At 41.7% G+C, this 27353-nt stretch overlaps 1 protein-coding gene across 2 annotated transcripts in view; it reads left to right on the top strand.

Annotated features, from left to right (window-relative positions):
- Nucleotides 1-27353, top strand: part of LOC145985173 (uncharacterized) — a 471246-nt gene that overhangs the window by 298749 nt on the left and 145144 nt on the right. The window contains exon 1 of one of the 2 annotated variants that reach the window (XM_083118872.1): nt 22301-22685. The exons of the other annotated variant lie outside the window; for it this stretch is intronic. Within the exon in view, the coding sequence (XP_082974998.1) occupies nt 22524-22685 (162 nt within the window). The 5' untranslated portion in view covers nt 22301-22523. Of the gene's footprint in view, nt 1-22300; nt 22686-27353 lie in introns of those variants that run through there. 2 annotated transcript variants of the gene reach the window in all.

Below are 27353 nucleotides of genomic sequence, written 5' to 3'. Positions count from 1 at the left end.
GCATTGGGAGTGTCACTATTCATCTTAGCGACACCGAAAACTATGGATTTCACATTAATATCGGTCGTTTTCGATTATTTTTATGTCACCCCCTTCCCACCCCCACCACTAGGGGTGACATGGGTGTCTTACCCCCCACAGTATTTCTTTCCATATTGTAAGTGATATGTGTACCAAGTTTGCTTGAAATTGCTCCAGGATAGCAATAGCGCACCTTCTGTGTAGGCAACCAACTTCGCCGTGCTGTGTAGCAGGAAGCATAACTTGCAGGATATGACACGAAAATGTCTCGCGACAGAAAGCTATTTTATGTCCCCTTCCCACTCCCACCCCTATGGGTGCCAGGGGTGTCTTACCCCCACGGTATTTCTTTCCAGATTGCAAGTGATACGTGTACCAAGTTTGGTTGAAATTGCTCCAGGCGTTCGCGAGTTATGCCGGAACAAATATATATATACACACACACACACACACACACACACACACACACACACACACACACACACACACACACACACACACACACACACACACACACACACACACACACACACACACATACATCCATTTTTATATACGTGTCCCGCTTATACGTTTAATAAAAGAAATTCACAACTTTTTTACTTACCAATATTTTTTGTACAAACTTTGTACAAACATGTAACAACTCAGAATTTTTTTTTACAAATCAAGAAAACTAACGCACTTCCACATGTGAATCGTTAGTGGCACGGCAAATGTCAACCCGGTTGTCAGCCTCAAGCCGCACGTTTTGAAGCATGTGCGGGGTAATGTTGCTTACTGCAACCACAATTCTTTCACGCAAGTCTTGCAAATCTCTAACCGGTGTACAATAAACCTTGTACTTAACATACCCCACAAAAAAAATCACACACTGTGAAGTCTGGTGACCGTGGGGGCCATTCAATAAAATTCGAACCTCTTCCTATCCATTTTCCATTAAATGCTCGTCCAGGAAGTCTCTAACGAGAACCGGTTTCACGTAACTGTTTTTCCCATTTCTTTATTGAAATGTACGATGGAACTTCTTCTTTAGCACCCAAACCATAACGTGCACGAAATCGTCTCTGCACAAGTGTCACAGACTTCACTTCAGACAACGTTAAAACACAAAACACCTTTTCTTGTGGCGACCACATGACGAATGGCTACTGAGGAACTGATAATATCAGTTTTCAATACATTCTGTCTACTGCGCATGCGCAACTACCACTGAATGTGTTGCTAAAAAAAAATTCTGAGTCATTCATTAAAGTAAAATAACAATCACATCATTCTGACAGTTTGTTTGGAAGTTATGAATTTTTCTTTTATTATACGTATAAGCGGGACACGTTGTATATACGTATAAGATAGATTTACACGAGCAATTCTTACCTTCGTTGAAAATAACGTTTGAATAGCCAACCCATCGCGCTCCAATGGAAAGCTTAGGGGAACCAAATGACGAACGAAATTATTTAGGGACACAACAGGGGTGGCGCCGCCACCGGAAAAGTTTGGCAATGAACAGCCCCATTGGTGAAATCCTCGAGCGACACGTGTCGCCTGTCGCTTCGGTGTGAATTCTCCCTTAGAGGCAGAACCCACCTCGTATATCACAAACAGCTTTAGATAAACATTCAGGAGTTGGCAACACTGCTTCTTTGTGGCATTTGCTTTCCTTTTGAACTTTGTTGAACTTTAAATAATGACATCGCCTACTCTGCCCTCTATGGTCTGAAAGCAGCAATTAACCTCTGCCTCTTAGCATAACGCACCAGCGCCACTGCTGGCGGAACCTCGGAACTAACTTTCGCCTTCGGGAGGAGGTCGCGATCCCCTTGCTGAAACTCTACATTAACGAGCAAAAGATGCCTCGTCCCATCATGCATTGCAGAACGCCCGTCGGTTCCTTAATTCCCTGCTCTCTAGTGCACCTCCCCCCCCCTTTTCCTCCACGTCTTTACGTTGAGAATATGCTTAAAGTGAGGCACTTGAAACCTCTTTTCCTTTTTTGTTCCTTGATTAGCGATTCAGGGTTGGTTTGCAACACTGCCTTTTCTTCTGAAACGTCACAATTAAAAAGCTGGAGCGAATTTCTCGCTTAGCTTCGCCCGAAAAGGGAAGGAAAGTTCACTTGTTGCGCCTTTGGTAGTGTTTGAAACTAATTAATCAAACGGTTGGCATCACTAATTAGTTTCCTGAGCTATTTAAGATGGTGCACAATTTTAGATGAATGGCAACAAAACTAGGATTTGTATTTGTGTCTTATTTTGCTACTCTTCAGGTTAATCGCCACGATGAGGATTAGAAATGATTCTACGAAATTTATGAAGAGTCACACAAAGGAACACAAATGCCTTGATCGGAATTCGAACGTGGAATCATTTGCGCATGCAGCAGAGGGCTAGGGGGCCACCCCCCTCCCCTTTGGAAAATTACTGAGGAAGATTTTAATTTGATTCATTGTGCTTTTTACTTTGGAGTGCAAAATAAACGTTAGTTCCTTTTCAAATAATTCAAAATGAAGCATTGCCCCAATTTCTAAGTACGAGGGTCACTATTTATATTTTGAGTCTTGGCAACACTGATCGAAGTTAGGCGCGATTTGACGTTTGCACGGAATCGTCTGGCATTATTGACCATAACGTACTTCAAATGTTTTGTCAATAGCTTCATTTGTGTTGTTTATGTTGCCTTGGAGATTGCGCGACAACAATAAAATGGAATTAACTCGTGAACATTTTCGTGCCATGATTTTTTACGATTTTCGACGTGGATTATCAAGACAAGAGTGCATCGATCAACTTACTTCCACATTTGGCGATGAAGCCCCATCCTTTGCTACTGTGAAACGCTGGTTTAACGAATTTAATCGTGGCCGCCATTCACTCACCGACGAGATTCGCGAAGGTCGTCCAAAATCAGTTGTTGTTCAAGAAAACATTGATGCTGTGCAAAACCTAATACTGCAAGATCATCATGTGACATACTGTGAGATTGAGGCAACCATAGGCATTAGTTCCACCAGCATATATAAAATATTACATGATCATTTAGCTGTGAGAAAGGTATGTTCTCGTTTGATCCCACACAATTTGACAAAAACTCAAAAAGACACTCGCGTCAATTGGTGCAAACAAATGCTCAATAAATACAATCGTGGTGCTTCAAGAGACGTATATAAGATTGTAACAGGTGACGAATCATGGATATATGCATATGAGCCGGAACGTAAACAGCAGTCGACTGTATGGGTGTTTCAAGATGAACCCAATCCAACAAAAGTTGTTCGCGCTCGAAGCACATCGAAACAAATGGTCGCCTGTTTTTTTGTTTTTTTCGGGAAAACTGGTCATGTGGCAACTGTGCCTATAGAGGAGCGTAGAACGGTCAACTCTGAATGGTACACAACAATTTGTTTGCCAGAGGTCTTCGGTCAAATACGGAAAACAAACAAACGCCGTCGGATCATTCTTCATCAAGACAATGCCAGCTGTCACACATCTCGTCTAACAACCGACTTTATGAACAGTCAAAAAATCGAATTGATGGGTCATCCGCCGTACAGTCCTGATTTGGTACCCAATGACTTCTTCTTGTCCCCGAATGTCAAGAATAAATTGCGTGGACAACGATTTTCGTCGGCGGAAGACGCCGTTGATGCGTTCAAAAACCATATTATGGAGGTGTCTCAAGAGGATTGGAAAAACTTCTTTGACAAATGGTTCGAACGAATGCAAAAGTGTATTGACCATAAAGGAGAATACTTCGAAAAACAATAAAGCAGTTTTCAATGCCAAATTCCTGTTTTTTCATTGTTAGGCTCAAAATATAAATAGTGACCCTCGTAGATATTCTTTGCCCCATGGGTAAATGTTGCTTGCTTGAAAAGAAAATGTTTTCCAGACCGAGAGTTTTCCTTCAAGACCGAAAATTTTCTTTACAGATCGAGACATTTCCTTCGAGATATAGACTTTTCCTCGGCCCGAGAATTTTTCTTGTAGGTGTAGAATTTTCTTTCCATAGACTGACTTAGCCTTCCAGATTCAGATGTGTTCTTCCGGACAGAAATTTTGACTTAGAGCCCCTGATTTTTCCTTCGAGAACAACATGTGCCTTCCAGTCGAGAATTTGCCTTCCGGATCGAGACTTGTTCTCCCAGACACAAAACTTTGCTTTGAGACCTAGTGTGACATCTATAACACGACAAAAAGACTGGCTTCCTCACCAAGGTTACTACTCCTACATGGAAAATCTCACTCCATAGAAGAGAACGCTGCAACTGCGAGGAATTTTACCTGGCGAAATATTACGCTCCAGTCGCTCATCTGTCACATCAGCAACGCCCACGTTGGAAGAAAGTTTTCTTCGCAACCAAGAATCACACTCCTCTTTTCCCATTTTACACTTGATTGTGAGCTTAACGATGTGGCCGCTTCCACATTCAACACAAAAGAGGTTGATCAATCTCTTTGGAAATAAAAAGATGTATCTATTTCCTTCGATTCACCAGAAGAAACCCCAGGAACGAAAGCTGATGGGATTTAGTTCTGGCCCGCCACACCAGATGGAAACTTCATCCATTTGCTTGGCAGGTGAAGTGAGCATGGGTTGCCAATCTAATGGGGTTGTTCCCATCACACGAGCAGCCGGGCAGAAAAATCAATTTCCCTCTTGCAGGGAAACCACTTGTTCTCTTCTTCTTGTTCTCTTGTCTTTTACCACCACTTCCGCCAAGATTCTCGTCGCTTCTTCCTCCTTTATCCAATTCCCTCTCTTTCGAGGAGGGAACCGCATCTAACCGAGACACTGAGTGGTGATTGCGTGTCTCTTGAGTTCTTAGGCGGGTTCTACAGTAAGGTGTTTTTGCGTTGCCGCCGCAGTGTCGTCTGCGTATAGGTCCACTACCATTTTTCGTAGTTGTGGCAAGGAGTGTCACTTTCTGGAAGGCATGCGACCCTTGAGGTCGAGGGCCATCCGCGGGAGTGAGGGAGATAACTAACTAACCCTCTAGCCTTCTTAAACCAGAAGGAGTATGTGGTTGCAGCAACACATCTGTCCCCATCCTGTGCTAGGTTAATGCAATATTTTCCATCCTCACCGATATCCTTTAGGTCCATCTCAACGCGACCTGTAGTTAGGCCAAGACATAAATGGAGAGATAACATTGAGATGGAGTGAGGCAGGTTGATTTGAAATGAGCAACTCTGGTTCTGATCTTGACACATTGGCGCTGGGGTCAACTCTGTAAACCTTGCTGGTAAAGAAAGCTCTCTGCTTTTTAATACGGAGGAAGAGGTTGCTAGGTCAGATACATTTCCTTACACACAGAAAACTATACTATGTCTCGAGTATCTCTGGAGCAAGCGAACGAAAACAAGTCTGCGCAAGTAGTGACGCGAGACGGCTCCGCCATTGAATACGGGAGAGTGAACGGGATTGCGTGGAGGGGAGCGACTGCAGTTGCCAGCTTCTGCTGCTTCGCTCTGCTCCTCGATTCCCCCGCCACCTTCTCTGCATACGCGGCCTTGCTTCACAGATTCCGGGGATGGAGTATAGATGCATCAGATCTATTTGATGGACCAGAAATACAGGGTGGCGCAGAAGTAGGTATACAGTACCAGTGACTTTATTCATCAACAATTAATGAACAATTTTTAGTCACGCAAGAGTTCGAAATGTCCTTCATCAACATTGCAACATTCCTCAAACCTTCTCTGAAGGCTGCGACAAAAATCAGTGCAACTTCATTGTCCTCAGTCATTGTTGTCTGTGGGCGTCCAGATTTTGGTGCATTAACCACTGAACGTGTTTTCTCAAATTTGTTCCTGCTGCGATAAATGGTTAAACGTGTTGGTGCAGGAGTGTTAAACTCTTCTTGCCGTAATGTACGTACATGCTCAGCATTTTCAGTTTTCCAATAGGTTTTAAGAATCCACTTCCTTTGCTCAAAATTCAAGTTACCAGCCATAATTCAAAATCTGAAAAGAAGAAGAGAAATGAACTTACAAACAAGAACAACAAGTTATGGTAGTACTACGACTGTGTACTTTCAAATTACCAGCCATCATTCATAGTATCAAGATATCTGAAAAGGATAATGAATTTACAAACAACAATGCCAGGCCGACAGTAGGGATGGCCAAACAGACCCGGATCCGAAAAATCCGGATCCGTTCGGATCCGGATCCGGATCCAAAAGTTACGGATCTGGATCCGGATCCGAAAATTCCGGATCCGGATCCGGGTCTGAAAGTTTCGGATCTGGATCCGGATCCGAAAATTCCGGATCCGGATCCGGGTCTGAAAGTTTCGGATCTGGATCCGGATCCGAAAGTTACGGATCTGGATCCGGATCCGAGAGTTCCGGATCCGGGTCTGAAAGTTTCGGATCTGGATCCGGTTCCGAGAGTTCCGGATCCGGGTCTGAAAGTTTCGTATCTGGATCCGGATCCGAGAGTTCCGGATCCGAAAATTTCGGATCCGTATCCGGATCCGAGAGTTTCGTATCTCAATCCCATTATAATATTACCACACCTTAAAAGGTATTATGATCTTCGATTACAAAGAAATTTTTCGTTAGTCCTACAAGAATTTTTTTCAAGTGTTGTTCCTAAAATACTTTGCTACGCATCGGCTAACACACTCGTGCACACATGTCAGAGGTGATTTTGTAAATGCCATTGAACGAATATGTATTCATTCGAATGTATTGGAAATGAAAACGCACATAAATGTGAGACATTCCATTCCAGGATGAAACCTTTAACACATATAACAAGATAGAAATGTTATACAAAAATTATACAATTGTTCTACAGTTACAGTTCTACAAATTAAAATAAAACATTATAATATATGCAGTGTTAAATAATTACAAGGGGAGGTTATCTAAGTATCCCCCTCCGATTTCCATGAAACTTGGCAGGTGTATAGTGGGGCCCAAAGGAAGAATTACGTGTTTTTTGTTTCAGCTAAAAAACGGTTTTAGGGGCAAAACTCCCTCAAATGTCAAGATGAAGACAAATTGAAGTGAGGATCTGACCCCTGTGTCCCCCTCCGATTTCCATGATACTTGGCAGGTGTATAGTGGGGTCCAATGGAAGAAATACGTGTTTTTTTTGTTTCAGCTAAAAAACGGGTTTAGGGGCCAAAACCCTCTCAAATGTCAAGATGAGGACAAATTGAAGTGAGGATCGGACCCCTGTGTCCCCCTCCGATTTCCATGATACTTGGCAGGTGTGTGTATAAACGGGCCCAAATGAAGAAATTCGTGTTTTTTTTTGTTTCTGCTAAAAAACTGTTTTAGGGGGCAACCCCCCCCCCCTCAAATGTCAATATGAGGACAAATTATAGTGGGGATCTGACCCCTGTGTCTCACTTCGATTTCCATGAAACTTGGCAGGTGTATAGTGGGGCCCAAAGGAAGAAATGCGTGTTTTTTTTTTGTTTCAGCTAAAAAACAGTTTTACAGGGCGAAACCCACTCAATTGTCAAGATGAGGACAAATTGAAGTGGGGATCTGACCCCTGTGTTCCCCTCCGATTTCCATGAAACGTGGCAGGTGTATAGAGGGGTACAAAGGAAGAATTTCGTGTTTTTTTTGTTTCAGCTAAAAATTGTTTTAGGGGGCAAAATCCCCTCAAATGTCAAGATGAGGACAAATTGAAGTAAGGATCTGACCCCTGTGTCCCCCTCCGATTTTCATGAAACTTTGCAGGTGTATAGAGGGGCCCAAAGAAAGAAATACGTTTTTTTTTTGTTTCGGCTAAAAAACTGTTTTAGGGGGCAAAACCCACCTCAAATGGCAAGATGAGGACAAATTGACGTGAGGATCATCTGACCCCTGTGTCCACCTCCGATTCTCATGAAATTTGACAGGTGTATAGAGAGTCCGTATGCCCCCTGTTTCTTCCTATGCCATATTTACGTGGTTTCGGGGTCAGATCCCCACTTCAATTTGTCCTCATCTTGACATTTGAGAGGTGGTTGCCCCCTACAACAAATTTTTGCCGAAACAAAAAAACACGTATTTCTTCATTTGGGCCCTGCAAGTTTCATGGAAATCGGAGGGGGAGACTTAGACCTCCCTTGTAAGTGTATTAATTAATTACAAATCGCGCACGCGCGCACACACACTATATATATATATGTGTGTATGTATATTATATATATATATATATGTATATTAGCAGTTAACAATATGTTATAAGCACATTCTTACTTTCCAAAGAAGCGTATGTGGGATGGCAAAACGGATCCGGATCCGAAAATTCCGGATCCGGATCCAAAAGCACCGGATCCGGATCCGAAAGTATCGGATCCGGATAAGAAAGTAAAGGATCCGGATCCGAAAGTTTTGGATCCGGATCCGAAAGTTTTGGATCCGGATCCGAAAGTACCGGATCCGAAAAATTTTAGGATCCGGATCCTTAGGATCCGGAACCAACCGGATCCGGATCTGGCCATCCCTAGCCGACAGTGGTATATACTGTATACCTACTTCTGGGCCACACAGTATATCGATTGATGCGCTAGTGTGTGTTTTGGCCTTTTGCAAGAATCAGGTTTACAGTTTGATGCATTTTTGTACATCGTTTGTTAAGGAACCCAAAAGTGCATCATAGTAAGTGTTACTGTGTCGAGTCGTATTTTAATGCATCAACTCGTATCACGCCGAAGGCGTGACTCAAACCCGGGACCCCTGACGTCATAACTCGATAGACTAATCTCTTTGCCAAGGGGTCCGGCTGAAGCGCTGGAAATAGTTTCTAGCATGTAACACCGGCAATCTTCAGCGGATCTTGACAAATCCGCTGACACGGGATTCTGCCGGAAATAGTATGAAAAATAAGTAAACTTAGCCTTAGGCAAAAAAAAACCACCGTTAACGGCAGTCGCGGACTCGCCAACGGTTTATACGAATTGATGCTCCTTTCTGCATCTTTCTCGATGATGCACTTTGACATTTGGCTTTCGACTGATGCATTTACGTCTCTGTGTTAGTCGTTGCAAAATGTAGAAGTGGCATATACGCTGCATGATACGGAAGAGTTTGCGCAAAATTCGTTATTAATATTGTTCGGAAATAGACTCGAATAAGTAATTACTATATGTGGTTGCAAATACCATAGAATTAGCAACACTTTGCCTCAAGAGTGGGGACAGGGCCATTTCCCTAACCAGAATAATAAATGAGGTTGGAAAAAGACGAATGGTCATTCCTTTGATTCGCTTATTCTGATGGTATAGATATATGGGGGTTTTGTAGCGTTCCCAAGGAGATGGTAGTGGGGGGTCATAACCCCCACCCCTACCTTTGGCCCAGTATTCCTAATAAAAAATAGCGCTTAGGACAGAAGATAGCAAAATGAGGGCTGACTACTAGAAAAAAGTACACGTAACCCCATTCCCTTCGAAAATCCTGAGCACGCCACTGGTGGTGGGTAACAGCCCGTCGTAGCGAGACGTATTCTGATGCACTGACTTGCACCCTCTGCCCTTTTGCGTTAGTCCCTGCACCACGATATTCGGGGTGGGTGCGAACTCCACAATGCACCGAAGAATAACGCCACCCTAAGCAGAATTTCACCCCCCCCCCCCCCCACCAAGCCCTTGTTTCCATCTTCGAATTTATCTTTCCGAGATCTCCTTCCCTTACGGCACCTCATTCATTTTCTGTTATCACTTCCTTCCTCGTCATTTCAAAGGCATTTCTCTCTGCTCTCTTCTCCCCTGTCCTCGCAGCACACTTAGCGTCCTGACATCAATCTTACTTCCCTTTTCCTTCCTTCAAGGGCAGCCTCCGAGCACCCAGTGTAGCCAGATGGAAACGGGAATGATTCGAGATTCGCTCCACGTGCAGAAATGACATTTCCATCCGTCTTTGCACATGGCAGTCCAGTTTCATGCTCGTGCGTGCGTTTCCCTCCATGCAATTGTAGATTGTGTTTCGAAACTAAAAAAGGGAGCTGCGTTTATGCGCGAGTTTCTGGTAACTTGTTCGCTTTTTTACTACATTTTGTTTAAGTAGTTCAATCGCGAGTTGATAGGTAGTGAGCAGGTTGGTAGTACTTGACAGTCGCAAATAACCTCTCCTCCGACAGAGGTAGTAGATAGTCTGCTGCTTTGTGGTGTCTAATATTTTTTCCAGGTTCTCTCATGTGTTTATTGCTTTTAGTTGTTCATTGCAGAGTGTAAATGAACTTCATTTGTGCATCTTATGGGTGACCTTTTGCTAAACGTAGTGGATGGTACGCAACTATACTTGCTGAAGAGTATTGGTGACTAGCGTGGTATTGTGCTTGCGGCGTTCCTCTAGGAAGTGCCTGTGGCATTCTGAGTAAGCTGCGAAGTGCTTGGAACATTCAGAGTACGTTGCAACATATTTAAGACGTTCAGAGTACGCAGATTACCCAGTAAAGTACTCAAGGCACTCGGAGCACGCTGCGAAGTACTCAAGGCATTCCGAGTGCGCTGCGATTTACTCAAGGCACTCAGAGCACGCTGAAAAGTACTCAAGGCACTGAGAGTGCGCTGCGATGTACTCAAGGTACTCGGAGTGCGCTACGAAGTACTCAAGGCACTCGGAGTACGCTACGAAGTACTCAAGGCACTCGGAGTACGTTACGAAGTACTCAAGGCACTCGGAGTACGTTACGAAGTACTCAAGGCACTCTGAGTACGTTACGAAGTACTCAAGGCACTCGGAGTACGTTACGAAGTACTCAAGGCACTCGGAGTACGTTACGAAGTACTCAAGGCACTCGGAGTACGTTACGAAGTACTCAAGGCACTCTGAGTACGTTACGAAGTACTCAAGGCACTCTGAGTACGTTACGAAGTACTCAAGGCACTCTGAGTACGTTACGAAGTACTCAAGGCACTCTGAGTACGTTACGAAGTACTCAAGGCACTCGGAGTACGTTACGAAGTACTCAAGGCACTCGGAGTACGCTACGAAGTACTCAAGGCACTCGGAGTACGCTACGAAGTACTCAAGGCACTCGGAGTACGCTACGAAGTACTCAAGGCACTCTGAGCACGCTGCGGGAAAATAAACTTAGCGGTACTCACAGTATGAACGAGAGAAATTCCGTTGTCTACAAGTTCACAATACGCTGAGTACGAAATACTGTGCTGCCGTCGCAGTGTATTAGGTAGCAGCTTCTGTCTAATGCGGTCTTCGTAGTTCCCAACGTACATCAAGAGCTATTTGCCGTCCTTTGCAGCACGCCATAAAATATTTCAACCACAATCTTCTTACTTTACTAAATTTCCATCTCGTTGCATGATAAATGCCCCTCCTGGCAACCCGTGAGTCTAGAGGGTATCTTCATACTCGCCACAATCTGCCTTGTACACATCCTGCCGTGGCCTTTTCTCCATGCTTCTAAACTTTGCTTGTCTCATTTTGCGGATCTCTTCCTTTTTCCTTCTCCCCTGACACTTCATTTAGTTCTTCGTGATGGCGCTTCATCGTTTCCATGGTTACTGGCTGCCTCCGGTAAAAGAATGGGCACAGCTCGAGAAGAGAGTTTTTGATTTTTCTTAAAGGGGAATACAAGGAAGCCGTCGCTTGCCTGATGTTGCCTCCTTGTTAGGTCCGACGGGTGTCCGAAAGGGTTCTTCTCTGCGTTTCGCGCACACGGCCTACCAACGCGCGATTCTCACCGAGAGACAAAATTTTCGACCAGTTGCCTTCCTCCCTTCAAATACATTTAGTGGTACTGATGCTTTTTATCAGTCAGTGTCGTCTCGTTAGAGGCTTTAGATAACTGTAATGAAAATGTCACGTGAATCAAAGATTTTGGGAACTGTCTTCTGGGACATGAAAGGTGTTATCCATGTGGATTTTGTGGAGAAGAGTGCCACAATTAATGCCCAGTATTACTCAACACTGCTTCACGCTGCTGTGCGTGGGGCCGTTCGAAAGAAAAGACCTGAAATGTTGTCGAAACATGTCATTCTTCTCCATGACAATGCCAGGCCACACACGGCCCATTTGACTCAAACATCACTGGCCAACTTGCACTGGGAGGTTTTACCACAGTCCAGATTTAGCCCACAGTGATTTCCACTTGTTTGGGGCTCTTAAAGAGCATATGGGCACTTGCAGACAGATGAGGAACTCAAGAACGCTGTCCTGCAGTAGTTACGACACCAACCTACTTCTTTCTACGCCAAAGCATCAAGGAACTTGCACAACGATCGCAACGGTGTCTGGATGTTCAGGGGGAATACTTTGAAAAACTGATATAGTTTGGTGCTTCTATGTATGTATATTTCCTGTCTAGAAATAAAAGTCTTGGTCAACCTTGAACGACCCTTGTATATACAATTCTCGAGACTTGCGGGACCGAGACAGACTTGCTCAACAAGTATCACCCCTGTATCGTCTGCATTTGATGCACATTGTCGTTCAGATAAAGAGCAACATTTTTTTAAATTCTCTAATCTTATCGAGTGTACCACTTTATTTAAACTGGAGTACATTCTTCCAAAGTTGTTCGCACTTTAGTGCACACTGTTTTTTATATAGCTCCCGCCACTTCGATGGGCAGACGCACCGAATAATAGACACGTTACGATCTCACCACGAATGATCCAGTTTTGACTTCTTTCCTGGACTTGGGTGTTTCTTTTGTGAGTGCTCCTTCTTCAGTTTCATCTAAACAAATATTTACGATAACTTAAAGAAGCAGAAAATCGACAATACTCAATAAGAAAAAAACATATTTCCGTTTTTCCGTATTCGGAAGAGCTAAGATAAATTACGCGGTAAGTTTGAATTTGCAAATTTTTATTCTCGTAGAGCACGGTTCAGTTTAGTCAGCCATTTCGAAATCGGTGTGTTTGCGAAAAAAAAATCAAAATCCACAAGTGCATGCCATTTTTTGACGGTGGACGTCTGCCTTAGTTATTTGCAGTTGCTGTTCTCCATTTTGACGTGAAGGCTCTGATTGAGAAAGAAGACTGGACACTGCAATCAGCTGAAAGGCAAGAGAAGAGAAAGAAGGAAACAAAAAGAATGAGATTTAAAAATGAATTCAGCTTCGGCCTGAACAAACAAAGAACACACGGCAAAGAAAGAGCAGCGGATGGAGCGTCATTGTGCGAAGAAAAAGGAATTGATGAAGGCCTTTTCTACCCTGCAACAGAAGGAAATGGGATTAACCGAGAAAAGGGAAGACAAAGGGTTAGATTGTAATTGCTTTCTCGTCTAGAAGAGTCTAGAGAAGTAACTTGCAACATTGAGTAATGGGTTGAATGTGCCACAGTACTCGTAGAATCAGATTTTCGCTAACACTTCCATGTAGAAGACCCTCCTCAGACATGGATATATTCTGTTCTATTCTGTTCGTCCCATTGCCATGTCATCCGTTCATCATTCATCCCCTTTGTCGCTATTAGCAGTCATAATAGAATGCTCGACTTGCGTATGGGATTCAAGGGGGGTGACCTTCACTGAAGGCACCCAAAGTCTGCATTTTACAGACTAACGAGGCTCTGACGTGTGGACTCACAGCCACTATAGTTATCTGTGGGGCTTGTGTCGCGTCGTCCTTTCGTGTTTGTAATTGCCCTTTCATCTATTTCGTGTGGTGTTGGTTTAGCACAGCATGCTACGACGTCAGGAGTCCCGGATTCGAATCCCGGACTGGGCATGGATGTTCTTTGTGATTTCCCCTTCATAATTTCATATAATAATCATCATCATCCTCATTTTCGTGATTAGCCAAAAGTGGCGGAAAAGCGAAGTTAAGTAAAGCAAGTCAATCAATCGACTTGAGTTATGGTGCGCCCTGCCTCGTCTCATTAAATAAGCATGTTGAGTGGTCGACTCACCAAAGGTTGCGTGTTCGACTCCTGGCGCCGGCACGGGTGTTCCGTCGTGAGTGACCCTTTATCCATTTCATCTTCATAGTCACAGTTGTCTTAAAGAAGCACAAATGCGATGTAAAGTGAAGAAAATACACAATGGATTTGTAGTGTGAATAAAATAAAACGTATAGTTCCGCACATATTTGAATGAAAGAGATACGATAATGGGGTAGTGCAGTCGACAAGATTGAGAAAGGTGACGCTTACTCAGATATCTGAATAGAAGGTCAAGTAAGCTGAAACGGCTATGATATAGTATCCTGATTTATCGACAACCTGCTACACTGTTCCGTACATCTGGTTGCAGAACCATAAGGCGTGCGAGTTGCTCCCTCTACACTTCTCGATTGGTTGCAAGTGCAACTAGCATCTTGACCTTCGGGTCTTCTCGATAGGATAGTGGCTAACGTTGTCGACTTGTAACCAAAGTGCCACGTCTAGGCCCTAGGCACATACACCTACGGATGGTATGGAGACGAGACTAAGTATCGTATGTAAGGTCTGTCTTGTACTCGGCCTGGACTCGAATTTGTAAATGCCTTTCTCGGTCTTGTAGGGACCTCCCACCCCCTTCCCGATGGCGTAACGTTAACGTCGTCAGCTTGTAATCGAGGTGTCTCAGGTTCGATCCCCGGTGGAAGCACATTGGTCCCACTTTAAACCATAGGCCAAATTCCGATTATCTCGGTCTCGTGTGGAGTCTCGAAATATATATACAATATACTTATGTATGTATTTATATTTATTTAACAAGAATTCCAAATACAGCATTAACAATTTTACATTGGAATGTATAACAGTAGAAAATAATAATAAAAATAACAACAAAATAATAATATAAACAAAAAATACATCATATAAAGACCTTTACACGTTTTTGTTCAATAGCCTTTTAAAACGTCCCTATTATAAAAAATGTCAATTTGATCTGTTAACATGATAAACAGCATATACAGCTTGTCAGCGCCAAAACTTTCACACCATATACAGGGCTTTATGGCAAAGAGAAAAACCCTCCGTAATAAAGTATTTCTGTTTGATGCCTAGTTTTGGCGCTACTAGCCCACCAAAACTTAATTTTAGCCTGAATATAATCTACCACGCAGCAGAATTTCCACTAATGGTTTGACTTTGCAGTTACTAGAAGCTTATCATATGTAATAATTATATATAAATAATCTGATACATGTCAGCCTAGTTTGACTGAAGAAATCTAGTTTTTTTAAAAAAATCATGCATTGTAGTTACAGAGAAACTCGGAAAGTATGTTTCCTCTCGTCTGTGTTCTGCAGATGTGTCTCGATTTTTTAAAGTCTGGCGCGATGTTTCGGGAAGAGACCGAGCCTTCTTTCGTCTCAGCACTTTGCCAACCTCTTTAAGCCGTAGGTCTAGACTCGATTAGTGTGCATAAAGTGAACTTCGTATTTTTTTTCTTGATCTGTACGAGCGGCGAATTTACGATTAAGTTAAGGAAAAGGCTGTACCTATAGTCTCAAAATATGCATAGTACTCACTTGCGTTTCAGATGTACTGCAGAGTAAACCATATAAGGGCTCCTCTTTACGAAGTATAGAGTTAGTTATAAGTCTAAATGTCATTGTAGATTTTTTTTTAATTCGAGAACATTTACCTGACACCTGATAGCTCGTGAATAACTACGCCACTGATTTGTACAGTTTAAATGCATCGTGGCTAGTAACGTCATCAGAGGGTTCTTTTTTGCTTTGGCTAATCGGTGAACGAAATATTTTCAGATGGGATCTGCATCTCTTTTCTTTACTTTCTCCCTCTATCTTCTTATTTTCTTTTTATCTTCCCTTTTGTCTTTGTTTATCGTGTTTTTCTTTTGCTCATATTCACTATCTTAAATTTCTTCCCTCTTCTTTATCTGTTCTCACTAATCCCTTTCTTTTCAAATTTTCATTTCTCATTCTTTCTTCTTTCATATTACTTCTCTTTTGTGTTTGTCATTCTTTCTTTCGATTCCTCTCTCTCTCTCTCTCTCTCTGTCAAACATAATAAAACCTCTGGTGGTCCTCCCCGATGGCTGAGTTGTGACGTCTTTGCCTTGTAATCAAGGGGTTTCGGGTCCGATACCCGGTATTGACACAGTGGTTCTGATCCGATTTTAAATTTAAACTATAGGTTTAGCCTACCTGTGAATAAAGTGGACTTAAATGAAAAACTTGAACTCCTAATATAATGTCTATACCTTACCCAAGATTCAAAATTGCTATGCTAACCAATCACACTAAGGTCTTTACACCCTCTTGTTTCTATTTCAATTATTTTGCGCCCTAATCTTAAGTTGATTGGAACATTGCGGATGAGTGATGATCTGAGGAAATGGAACACCAACATGATACTGCACGAACCTGGGAACTCTGGGTTCCTAACAAGTTACAATGAGTACTCCACCACGGAGATTTGTATACCCTCACGCTTGTTAATTAAGCCAAAGTTTTCTTTTTTAAGCCCACTACTAGCTCAGATAGGCTAATCAAGACTGCATTCACAATTTAAAGTGGGATTCGACCCACTGTGCGATATGCCTCCACTGGGGATTGAACTCTGGACTTCTAAACTCTCTGCGTGTGAATCTAGCTTCTCGTCCATCCGTTAATTGCAGCCAATTTGCATATTACTCTGGTAGACTACTTAAGTTCTCTAAAGCCCACCTTGGTTCACCTAGTTGTAGCGCCCTTGACGGTAGAACGCTGTGGACTTGCTGCAGCAAACTGAGCTCCACGGTGAGGTCGGCCACTAAACTCCACTCCCCATGCACCTACCTAGCATAAATTTTCGTTCCAACATTGCGTTGTATGAATTTTGCAGGCCGCCTTCGTTAAGTTAAGCTTTCCCTTCGTTTTTGGAATACGTATTCCCCCCCACTCCCCCTCAGAGAGATCCTCAATTCGCTAGATTCCCTCCCGTAATCCAGCAAATTGAACGGACACGTCGTCTGGCAGATGAAAACTTTGGTTTCGCTTGGAGACGGTTTCCATGGCAACCGCATCTCTCGACTGCGACGTGGAGCGCTGCTCGCCTCGCACAATGCGTCATTCATGGCAGATAGGCGTGTCCCGCTTTTTTCTTTGCCAGTGCTACTACTATTACTGTTATTATTATGAAAATGGAGTTATTTTGCGTTTCGGACCCAGAAAAAAGAGCGCGGCTTCCATTGTCTCTCGTCCGTGGCGCTGGCGTCGTTTGCTAACCCCGAGGCACGTGACAGTCGATTATCTTTTGTTTGTGAGTTCTGACGTGTAAAAGTGGGTTGTAATTCCACCTACCCCCCTCCCTTTCCCCCTTCCTTTTCAGTCCCGGGAAAAGTTTTATAAAAAATTCAAAAATCCTATTTCACTGTTCTGCATACCAAATTCTGACATCTGCGAATGGACGGTCGACTCTGTTGTTCTAATTTCGAACCATCAGCCCAGCGTTTGTTACCGTCTACATTGCAAGACAGGGCACCATAATCTTCTAGTTATAATTACACGTCTAATTTTGGAGTCCTGCACGAATTTTCAATCAGGGATTCGGCACTTGATTCATCGATATAGGAATGAATACTTAGAGTCTCGGATCTAGAAATTGTTGCTAAATTCGAAAATAGGAATTGATGCTTGAACATCGATGCTGTAGAAAACTGTTTGAATCACGATCCTGTAGGAAATGGTGCTTGAATCTCGATCCAAAAAGAAATTATGCTTGAAGCTCTATACTGTAGGAAGTGGTGTTTGACAATCTCGAACCTGTAGAAAATTTTGTTAGAATCTTGATCCTGTAGGAAATGATGCTGGAATCTCGATCATATAGCAAATGATGCTTGAATCTCGATTCTGCAGGAAACGATGCCTGAATCTCGATTCTGCAGGAAACGATGCCTGAATCTCGATTCTGCAGGAAACGATGCCTGAATCTCGATTCTGCAGGAAACTATGCCTGAATCACGATTCTGCAGGAAACGATGCCTGAATCTCGATTCTGCAGGAAACGATGCCTGAATCTCGATTCTGCAGGAAACGATGCCTGAATCTCGATTCTGCAGGAAAAGATGCCTGAATCTCGATTCTGCAGGAAAAGATGCTTGAATCTCGATTCTGCAGGAAAAGATGCTTGAATCTCGATTCTGCAGGAAAAGATGCTTGAATCTCGATTCTGCAGGAAACTATGTGAATCTCGATTCTGTTTTAAATTATTCTTGTATCTCGAAGATAGAGGGAACGACACTCTAATATTGATCCTACACGAAATGCTCGAATTGAAAACACAAACGAGCAACTTCAGTCTAACAATCGTTTCATTAATCTGGCATATCGTTTATTTACCTGAGTCTTGAATGCATGGACTTTTTGCTGAATTTCGTATGCAATATTCATTACCAGGCTGATGAATGGAAAGTTGTTATCCGATTCCGAATGAGAAATATTATACCCAAAAAGTTTAGGTAAATGTCAGTGAGGAAAACGGACGATGTGAACTTTTTTCATCTATCCTTTCAAATACGGATTTACTCCCAGCTCACTTAGAGAATGATGAGAGAATCTCTCGATAGAGAAACGCATGAAATCCTTAATGAATTCAGACTCTTTTTTTTAAAAAAAGAAATTTTGAATGCATGTCCGGTCGGCCTCGTTTGACAAGAGGGGGAGGGGAGTTATCATCAATGCAGCTCTCTCAGACTGTTTTAGCGGAAGTTCATGGTGGAAGGAGTTGGTGCTGAATGAGAAATGTTTTACTGTGCCAATGGGTACAGTTTTTTTATCTCTCTTCTTTTACATTTCATTCGTGCGAGAATAATTTTGCTTTTTTTTGTTTTCTGTCGGTAGCTTTCCATGACGATTCTCTCCTGTTCACTGTGGCTGCTTCAATCTAACTGGCAGAGACCAGGAACAAACATAGACATTTTATCTTAATATGAAATTCAGAAAGGAAATAGTTAGCTTTTATAGGGAGCGTTTGTGCTTACTCACAGATGGATACTGCTGCTTTTTCTTGAGAAATAGAAGAAAAGGAGACGTAGAATAAAAATGGTTTTGAACTCTGCTACCCGACATTTCCCTTCCTCATGATTCTCCACAATTCTTTACGAAATCGATAAATAAATCATTTTACCATCTTTGTCTATTGTTGCATTTCGAAAAATCTCTAATAAGCTTTTGCCTGCAAGGCATAGGCGCAGCCAGAAATTTTAGCAGGAGGGAGCAAACTCAGGGAAAACGTTTCATATATGAAACACTATAGGAATTCCAGTATTAGGTTTAGTGAGATTGTAAGCTTGCATTTAGCTGAAATATAATGTCCTAAACACAAAGCTAAATATATGAGCACATTACAAATTACCTACAGAAGGCGACCCAACACCGCTATCCCCGAAATAATAACTGGAGACGCCTCGGTTCTGCTAAATAAGTCAATCACTCTAGAATCACTGTGCACTTTTAGTCGGTGAACGCTTAATATACACAATCCTGAAAGTTGATAATGCGACATGGTTGATTTTAACCATGTCTTCACGCGTAGCATTGTGCTAAAAGATCTCTCGATAGAGCATTGTAACTGGTAAAGTGGAAAAGTCACTGCATGCGGCAGTCAGTAGCTACGGAAGGATACATTGAAGCGGCATGAATCAAATGTTGATAGCATGAGGGAGTGACTTGTAGTCACAGCCTGCAGTTATCGAGTGTATTGGAATGCACAGTTGTCAATGTTGTTACCAACTTGCTGTACTTGTCGAATGATGATAGTCAGAGGTATTTTGGGATGAAAATTAACAGTTCCCGACAATGCTGGTTCTTGGATGAAAATCGTAGATCCAAGGCAGCAATAAGTGAATCGAAGTGTGGCATAATAAATATTTGTCGACGAAAGTACTCTTCTACACTTTCCGATGGGTAATTTTCACGATGTTGCCGTGAAGTGCAGCGAGGTCGTGTTGGTACCACATCAATATGCTCACAAATTTGTTGAACTTGAACGTAAATATCTGCAAATTTGCTGTCGGCATTTTCCCTGTCTTGCAGAATCAAGAATGAACGTTGAGGAAAAAGCCAGGGAGGGGCAAATGCCCCCCTGCCCTTATGTGGCGGCGCCCTTTCTCCAAGATTGCGTAATGTGCCTGGTAGCGCGTCATCTTTGTTAGTCATAAATGATAGTGGCAACCCTGCCATGTGCCCGTGGTTGCATACTTCAAGCGCTTATATAGGCAATGTTTATTAACAAAAATTAAGGGAGTGATTGAAAGTAAACATGCCAACAGTACTTGTCAGAATTAGAGGGCAATCATCATTTTAGAAATACAGTAAGTCCAATAACATCAGTGTGTATTATGATCGCTTCTCTTCACATGTCTAAAAAAAAAGCCATCGTTCGTCCTTTAGTCCAAAATTAGTCTCCCGAGAAGTCTAAAATTAAGCAAGAGTAAACTTGCGATCGCTTCCTTGAAGTATAAAAGAGAGTATGCCCCTAAATGTGTAAAACGAATCGATCACCCCTCTCTACATCTAAAAGTAATTTAAATAGGTGAGCTTTGATTTGTAAAATTAACCGATCATCTCTTCCGAGATGTGTAAAAGTAACAGTAGATCGTCAGTTTACGTAAGGGTAAATTAATATATCTCCCACTTACATTGCGTCGCCTCGTAATCAAGGGGTTCTCCATTCGATGCTCAGTGGAGGCACATAGAGTTTCGGATCCCACTTTAAACTGTAGGTCCAATACTCATTATTCTATCTGTGTATAAAGTAGACTTTGAAACAAAATCTCAAACTCTGTGACGTGTACTCTCTAGCCCTCCGAGAGGCGGAACAACTAAAAAAAAAAAAAAATATTGAATTAACCTAGTAGGGTTCAGCTGTGAAGAAAAACCAATCCCTCGCGAGAAATGCTTAATACGTATATAATCCTGCACTGGAGGCATCAAAGAATAAAAGTAAAATCTTTGTGCGAAAAGTGGAGAAATTGTACGCAAGAATCTAAGCAAAAGTGTGTCACAGTCCCGAATAGGTGTTTTGTTTTTGTATGTTTTTTTTCTTGGAGTTGATTTTATACTTCTTGATGCCGCATTCTTAGCCACCCCCCTTAGTTTCGCAACAGCTCGTCCATTCACAGCAGACGAAGAGTTTTTGTTGACGGAAGATGTCGCTAGTAGCACGTGAAATGCTTGTTTTCATTGACTCTGACCAAGATATCCGAACCCCATCCCTTTCTCTGTCCCTCCCATCCGCCGCTCTGAGCTATTCTTAGTTCTGCCGAGATGCTGCTAACCGAAGACGATGGCAAAGACCTTTCGTTCCATTTGCCTGCCAAAAGTCGATCAGTTTTCCTTCACTGACTCCCCTCCACTCCCCGCCCGCTGTTCGTGTTTGCACCCCGAACGAGCGACGATGCGTCTTTGTCTTCTTGTGTTGTTAAATTAGTGTCTTGCCTGCGAAAGTCTTCAAATTGGACAGAATTACCTTCGCTGTGGTTGAGCATTGCCACGGCTGCTAGTCGTATACACCAGAGTGCAACATTCTGCTATTTACGCGGAAGAAAGCTTGTGCGGCGTGCAAAATTTACTGGTAGTGGACGACCATAAGTGCCATCTATTAGTCTAAAAATCAAACTTTGTCGGTCTCTCTTCGTTATGACGTTCAAAGATGATTAGATGTGTCTGGTGGTTACACTATTTGGACTTTGCAAAGTTCAGTGAGTGACAGTTTGTTTTACAGTATGCTAAAAACAACCTTGAAATTATTAGCAGTGATTATTTGGCACGTCCAGGTGATTTTTGTACCTCGTATCACTTGCAACATAGAGTCTTAAGTGATAATATAAGCCAATTACTACGTAACTACTGGATTAAACAGAACCGTGCTTCAAGGTGATTGCAACTGATTATTTGGTGTGTTTTGGGACTACGCTCTGGCAATATTGACTGTCATCTACAGAAACCGAGATTTCTTCACTAAAAAGCAAACGTGATTGAATTTAACATCAGTGATTATTTCGTCCGTTGTAGTGATTTTTTTACTATATCACTTGGCAACACTGATTATAGTAATATCTTAAGAAGTGAGTTTATGTGGGGCAGGGATGGTGTTAATTCTTAGCACGTGGCAACAGTGATATGGATTGATGTAATTGAAACAACATACATGTTCAGAAACTAGCATTGTTCTGTCAACGAGAAGAGGAAAGGTTGTTTCTGTAAAATGTGGCTGAGTCACTTTCTGAACCCCTTTTAAGGAGACAACGGACATTATGACGTAATGCTTATACTTCCAAAGATCATTGTCCTGAGCCAGGTGAGATTACCCTTATTTTTTTTTCATTTCGCATTTTAAATCTCTCTACACGTGTCAGTGCCCACGCTCGTATAGATTCCATAAGGCTCAGCTATTTCCATTTCCGAATCCGTTTATGACGAGAATGGAGACAGTTTCAGCGTCGGGTGTTGTCAGATCAGAAGTGAGAGCCATCTTGTGCGAGTTCCGCAACCTGGAAACTGGAAGCGATGCGCATGCGGCAACATCTTCAAATTGGCGAAACCGGAAATGAAATCGCTACCGGCGAGTCGTGACGATACCTCCCAAACCGGAAGTGGAATTGGAGGCGCCATGTTGCGATTTCTAGGAGTGGAAAAGTGATGAGCGGCCGTAAAAATTCGTGCACCCAGCGGATTGCGAGGCTCTTATCCTTGCCCTCCTCGCGCCTTCCGGAAATACCGGAGCCTCCGGATCAGAGCTCCTGTCGTCTCACCGGATTCCGGAAGAGGGACAGCAGAACTCTGAGCATAATCGAAGATCAGGTAAATATTTTTTTACTTTAATTTTCTATCGTTCGTTCTCCGTATATATATTTCCCCATTGCTTTTCGTTCCTTCTCTTTTTACTTCTATCTTCATTATTTATTTCTCTATCCCGTTCATTATTTGTTTCTGTTCTGTCGCAGTTTCATTTCTCGTTTTTGCTTTGTTTTCTTCTCCCTTTCTTCTCTTCCATGTTTAGTTACTTTAGTTTTTCGTTACTTATTTCTTAATGCCTTGTTACTTGTGTTTTTCATTCATTATTTTTCTTAATCCATTTATCAGTTCGTTCTATCGTTAATATCGTCTTTCCTTAGTAATTTCATTAAATACTGTTTCTTTTCCACTGTTCCTTCTTTGACCTTTCTTTAACTTTTTCTGCTTTCCATTGTTTGATCTTTCATTTGTGCCTTTTCGTTTATAAGCGAATCATATAAGCATTGACAGTTCAAACACACCGTTATCACTGTAAAATAAATATGGTTTTCCGGTTTTATATAAGTAGGTTAAAGGCACGAATATTGTAATTTTCAATAGAGTTGCTCAGCACTTTATCAGATGATTTTGTTATTTCGTATTAATATTTATAGTCCAGACAAATTAGAAAAAAGAATGGAAAAAATTCCAACAGAGATAAAAATTGGTAGATATCACCAGTATGGTATTTCAAACAACATACTAAAAGTCCCCGACAATCCGAGTTGTGCTCTGTCCGCCATATTGGAAAATGGCGGATGAACGGTGACGTTTGATCATAATTGCTTTATTAACTAAAAATGGTGAAGGCTGAGCCGAAAATGTGTTCAGACATAAATTAAAGAAAATAAAATTTCCAATAACTGTAATAAGATAAATGTTTGTGATTTAACCAACCATTTCACTGTTAATAATATATGTAATTTCTTTACAAGTGCTGCTCGTTGTGGAACTTAGATGTAGTGTATGTGATCATCGGAAAACAAACTGAATAACCTTTTCGGCAAGGCAACAATGGATATAACCCAATATTGTATTATTTGTGAACAAACGTTGAGTGAAGGTGACACAGCGGTTGTGATAAAAGGCTTAAATGCTGTAAAGAGCAGCAGTATACGTCGAAAAGATGGAATATTTGAGAAATTGGAAAATGAGACGAATGTGAGGTTACATATTAAGTGCCGTAAAGACTATACTCGTGAGAGTAGTATTACTGCTGCAAGTAATCGTTCGCCACAAAATTCAATACTCCTTCGATCAGCAGTACTTATATTTCACTTCAAATGTGAGGTGATTGCTTGTCTTGCAGCGAAGTTTGTGATTTTCAAGCAGAAATTAAAAAAAAAAAAAAAAAAAATGAACAGACGAGTTAAAATATTTAAAGTTCGATCCTTAACATTCAAGGATAAAATCATTGAAGCTGCCATCAAGAGGAACAATGGTTGGGGAAGGACAGTGCTTGATCGAATGCATACCGTTATTGATCTAGTTGCAGTTGAGGCTAGGTATCACCATCCTTGTTTCACTAAATTTTACACATCCTCACCTACATCGGGAAAACGTGGTAGGCCTGAAGATGAGTGTATTTCTATAGCATTTCTGTAGTTATGCTGCTACCTTGATAATGATAACGACGAGTGTCAGAACTCGATGAATTAACTTATGACGAATAGTGTTGCCCACGGGACGAGACGGGACAGGCTTTTAAAAATTCGAGACGAGACGAGATTGACCATGTGTCATAAGACAAACGAATATTTTCGAGACGAGACAGCATTTCCACGAGACTCCACGAGACGAGACAGGCCAAAGTCTCGTCTCGTGGGCAACACTAATGACGAAGATGAAGGAATATCTTCCACGAGATACTGATATCTCAGAAACAACTCTTAAGAAACGCCTATGTGATCACTATGGAGAAGACATGATAATAAAAACACGTAAAGGGTAAACCACTACAGTATGTTTCCGTGATACAGGATATAAAATATTATCCAAAAGTTGGTACACACAGAAAGAAGAAGATCCAAAGAACGAAAGACTTAGAATTGTTAGAACTGCTGCCGCAATAATTCGGGAAGATATACGATCTTAAACATATGCTAAAGATATGTATCCAAATCCACATGAATGCTTGAAGACAGCTGATGATATGGTTCCAGAGACATTAGGGGTCTCTACAGAGGGTGTGATTATGAAACGAATAAAAGGAAATGAAGACTCCATCAAAAGAAAATGTGCGTGTATTGAGCATGCTATTATATCAGCAGTATGACCACGGTCATTCAATTCAATGATTCAGATTGGACTTGCAGTTCATCCACACAGATATTTTGGTTCAAGAAATATTATTGATATGTTATCAAGCATGGGTTTATGTGCATCCTACAATGAAGCCGTATTGTATCTTAGTTCCGCAATGTTAAGTGATGAGGAATTTGTTGTTGACAAGGAATTATTGAATCAGTTTGTTTTTGATAATGCAGACGTCAATGTTCGGACCTTGGACAGACTAGGAACTTTCCACAATACGGGGAGCATTATGTGCACTACTCCTGCAAGATCTGTTCATCCCAGAAAATAAATTGTTCGATTGAAGAAGCAACCACCAGAATGTTACCTTGCCAAATTTGGTAATGTTCCATTACACACATACGTTGTGCCTGCTATCCGTGGCCTGGAGAAAATCAAGATAAAGAAATTGAATACACCAAACAGGTAGCACCATCAGTGCATGTTGCATCACTTCTTGATTTTGTATGAATGTGTGGAAATCACCTTACCTTGTCACAAAGTCCAAGTTGGAGTATTTATATGGAGCTTGCCACTGAAGGTAGCAAGGAATATCACATTTCTGAAATAAGTATATTACCATTTATAAAGCTGCTGCCGACAAGTCCAGATGCCATATACTCATCCCTTATGTTCGCAGTTGAAGAATACATGAAACATGGTCAAAAGACATGTATTGTTACTTTCGACCAACCTCTATATCTGAAAGCCTCTGAAATTGTTGCGGCTTCTCTAGACAACGGAGATATGTCGTCAGTTGTCCTTCGTCTAGGTGGATTCCACATGCTTATGTCGTACATGGGAGCGATAGGATACATGATGAGGGGAAGCGGATTGGAAGAAGCTTGGTCAGTAATATATATTATTCATTACAAGTCGGGAAATAAAAGTGTAAAACTTCAATCAACACCAGGAAAATTTGATTACAAAATAATGGGAAAAGTTTCCACAGAGTTAAATTTATTTTTTACATTATTGGATTATATTGGTTAAACTTATTTTTAACATTATTAGATAGGTTGGTTAAATCACAAAAAAATATCTTCTTACAGTTATTGGAAATTTTATTTTCTTTAATTTATGTCTGAACACATTTTCGACTCAGCTTTCACCATTTTTAGTTAATAAAGCAATTATGATCAAACGTCAACGTTCATCCGCCATTTTCCAATATGGCGGACAGAGCACAACTCGGATTGTCGGGGACTTTTAGTATGTTGTTTGAAATACCATACTGGTGATATCTACCAATTTTTATCTCTGTTGGAATTTTTTCCATTCTTTGATGACATTTTGCCTACTTTTACTGGACTATTACTCTTGATTACCAGTTTAGATTCATGCATTCTTTTCCACATTGATTTTGCGGTATTTGAGTTACAGTGTAGTGACCTTCAGACTGCATGTATTATTCTGTCCATTTTTTTTTAGCAAAGAAAAGGAAGGGAAAAGGTGCTGAAGCATCAAAGAGGGGGTAAAAGGTGGATAAATGCGCTAATCTCACGAAAATGTGCAACAAAGTGTGTTCATTTTACTTAAATTCAAGTCCTAAAATACATATCTCAAGCGATCGGTATGAAAACAGCTATATTTTAGGAAAGGTGCTGCACCTTAAAATCCGTTGCCTAATAATAATATAAGGAAACGAGATGTGGCACAGTCTCGTCTCGTTTTCGTATCGAGTTTTAAGTGTTGGTCTCGTTCTCTCTTATAACGACGCATGCTTTTAGAAGCGATATCGGGCGGGGCCACGCAGAGGGTGTGCGTGGCGATCAGCGAATGGCAGGAGTGCAACGTTGTACAGTTAGGAGACTGCGGCGCGGAAGTTAAAAGCCGTGTTATGTATTTTTCTTGCGCGCAAGAAGTTTTCATAAAACTCGCCACTTTAAGGTTCATCATAAGATGGGGAAATACATTTTGAACCTGACTGTCCAAGTCCCATGACTTTCCGTCGCCTACAGCCGGAGTTATCGCTCCTTGAAGGAACAAGGGAAACATCACCTTTCATTTCCTTCAGCCTGTTTTTTTCGTTGCCACCGTGTTGACGCAGCTGAGTTGTTTTGTCTAGGGGAAACTGTGGGTGTTAAATTCATCTCGATATAAACAATGACCCTTCATTGTTCTGGGCGTTCTCGAACATTGAAAGTCTGGGTCAATTTGAGTTCAGCGTTTTCGTAGCAAGGCTGGTATAAAATTATTCGCTTATCGTTCACTCGTGCGCCACGAAGAACAGTTTGTGAAAATATTAAATACAGCCCTTTCGTGCAATAGTGTGTGTTCCGTGTGTTCTTTTTATTTTAAGTAATGTCACTCTCGAAACCTAGCACCAGTAGTACAGGCACCAAGGGTGCAAAATCTAATCATTAACCTCCAGGAGAGTGACTCGGAAATGAGTGAAATGAG

This window comes from Lepisma saccharinum, chromosome 3, assembly GCF_977018435.1.
Source record: "Lepisma saccharinum chromosome 3, izLepSacc3.1, whole genome shotgun sequence".
Taxonomy (NCBI): Eukaryota; Metazoa; Arthropoda; class Insecta; order Zygentoma; family Lepismatidae; genus Lepisma; species Lepisma saccharinum.
This window is presented reverse-complemented; position numbering and strand designations above follow the sequence as displayed.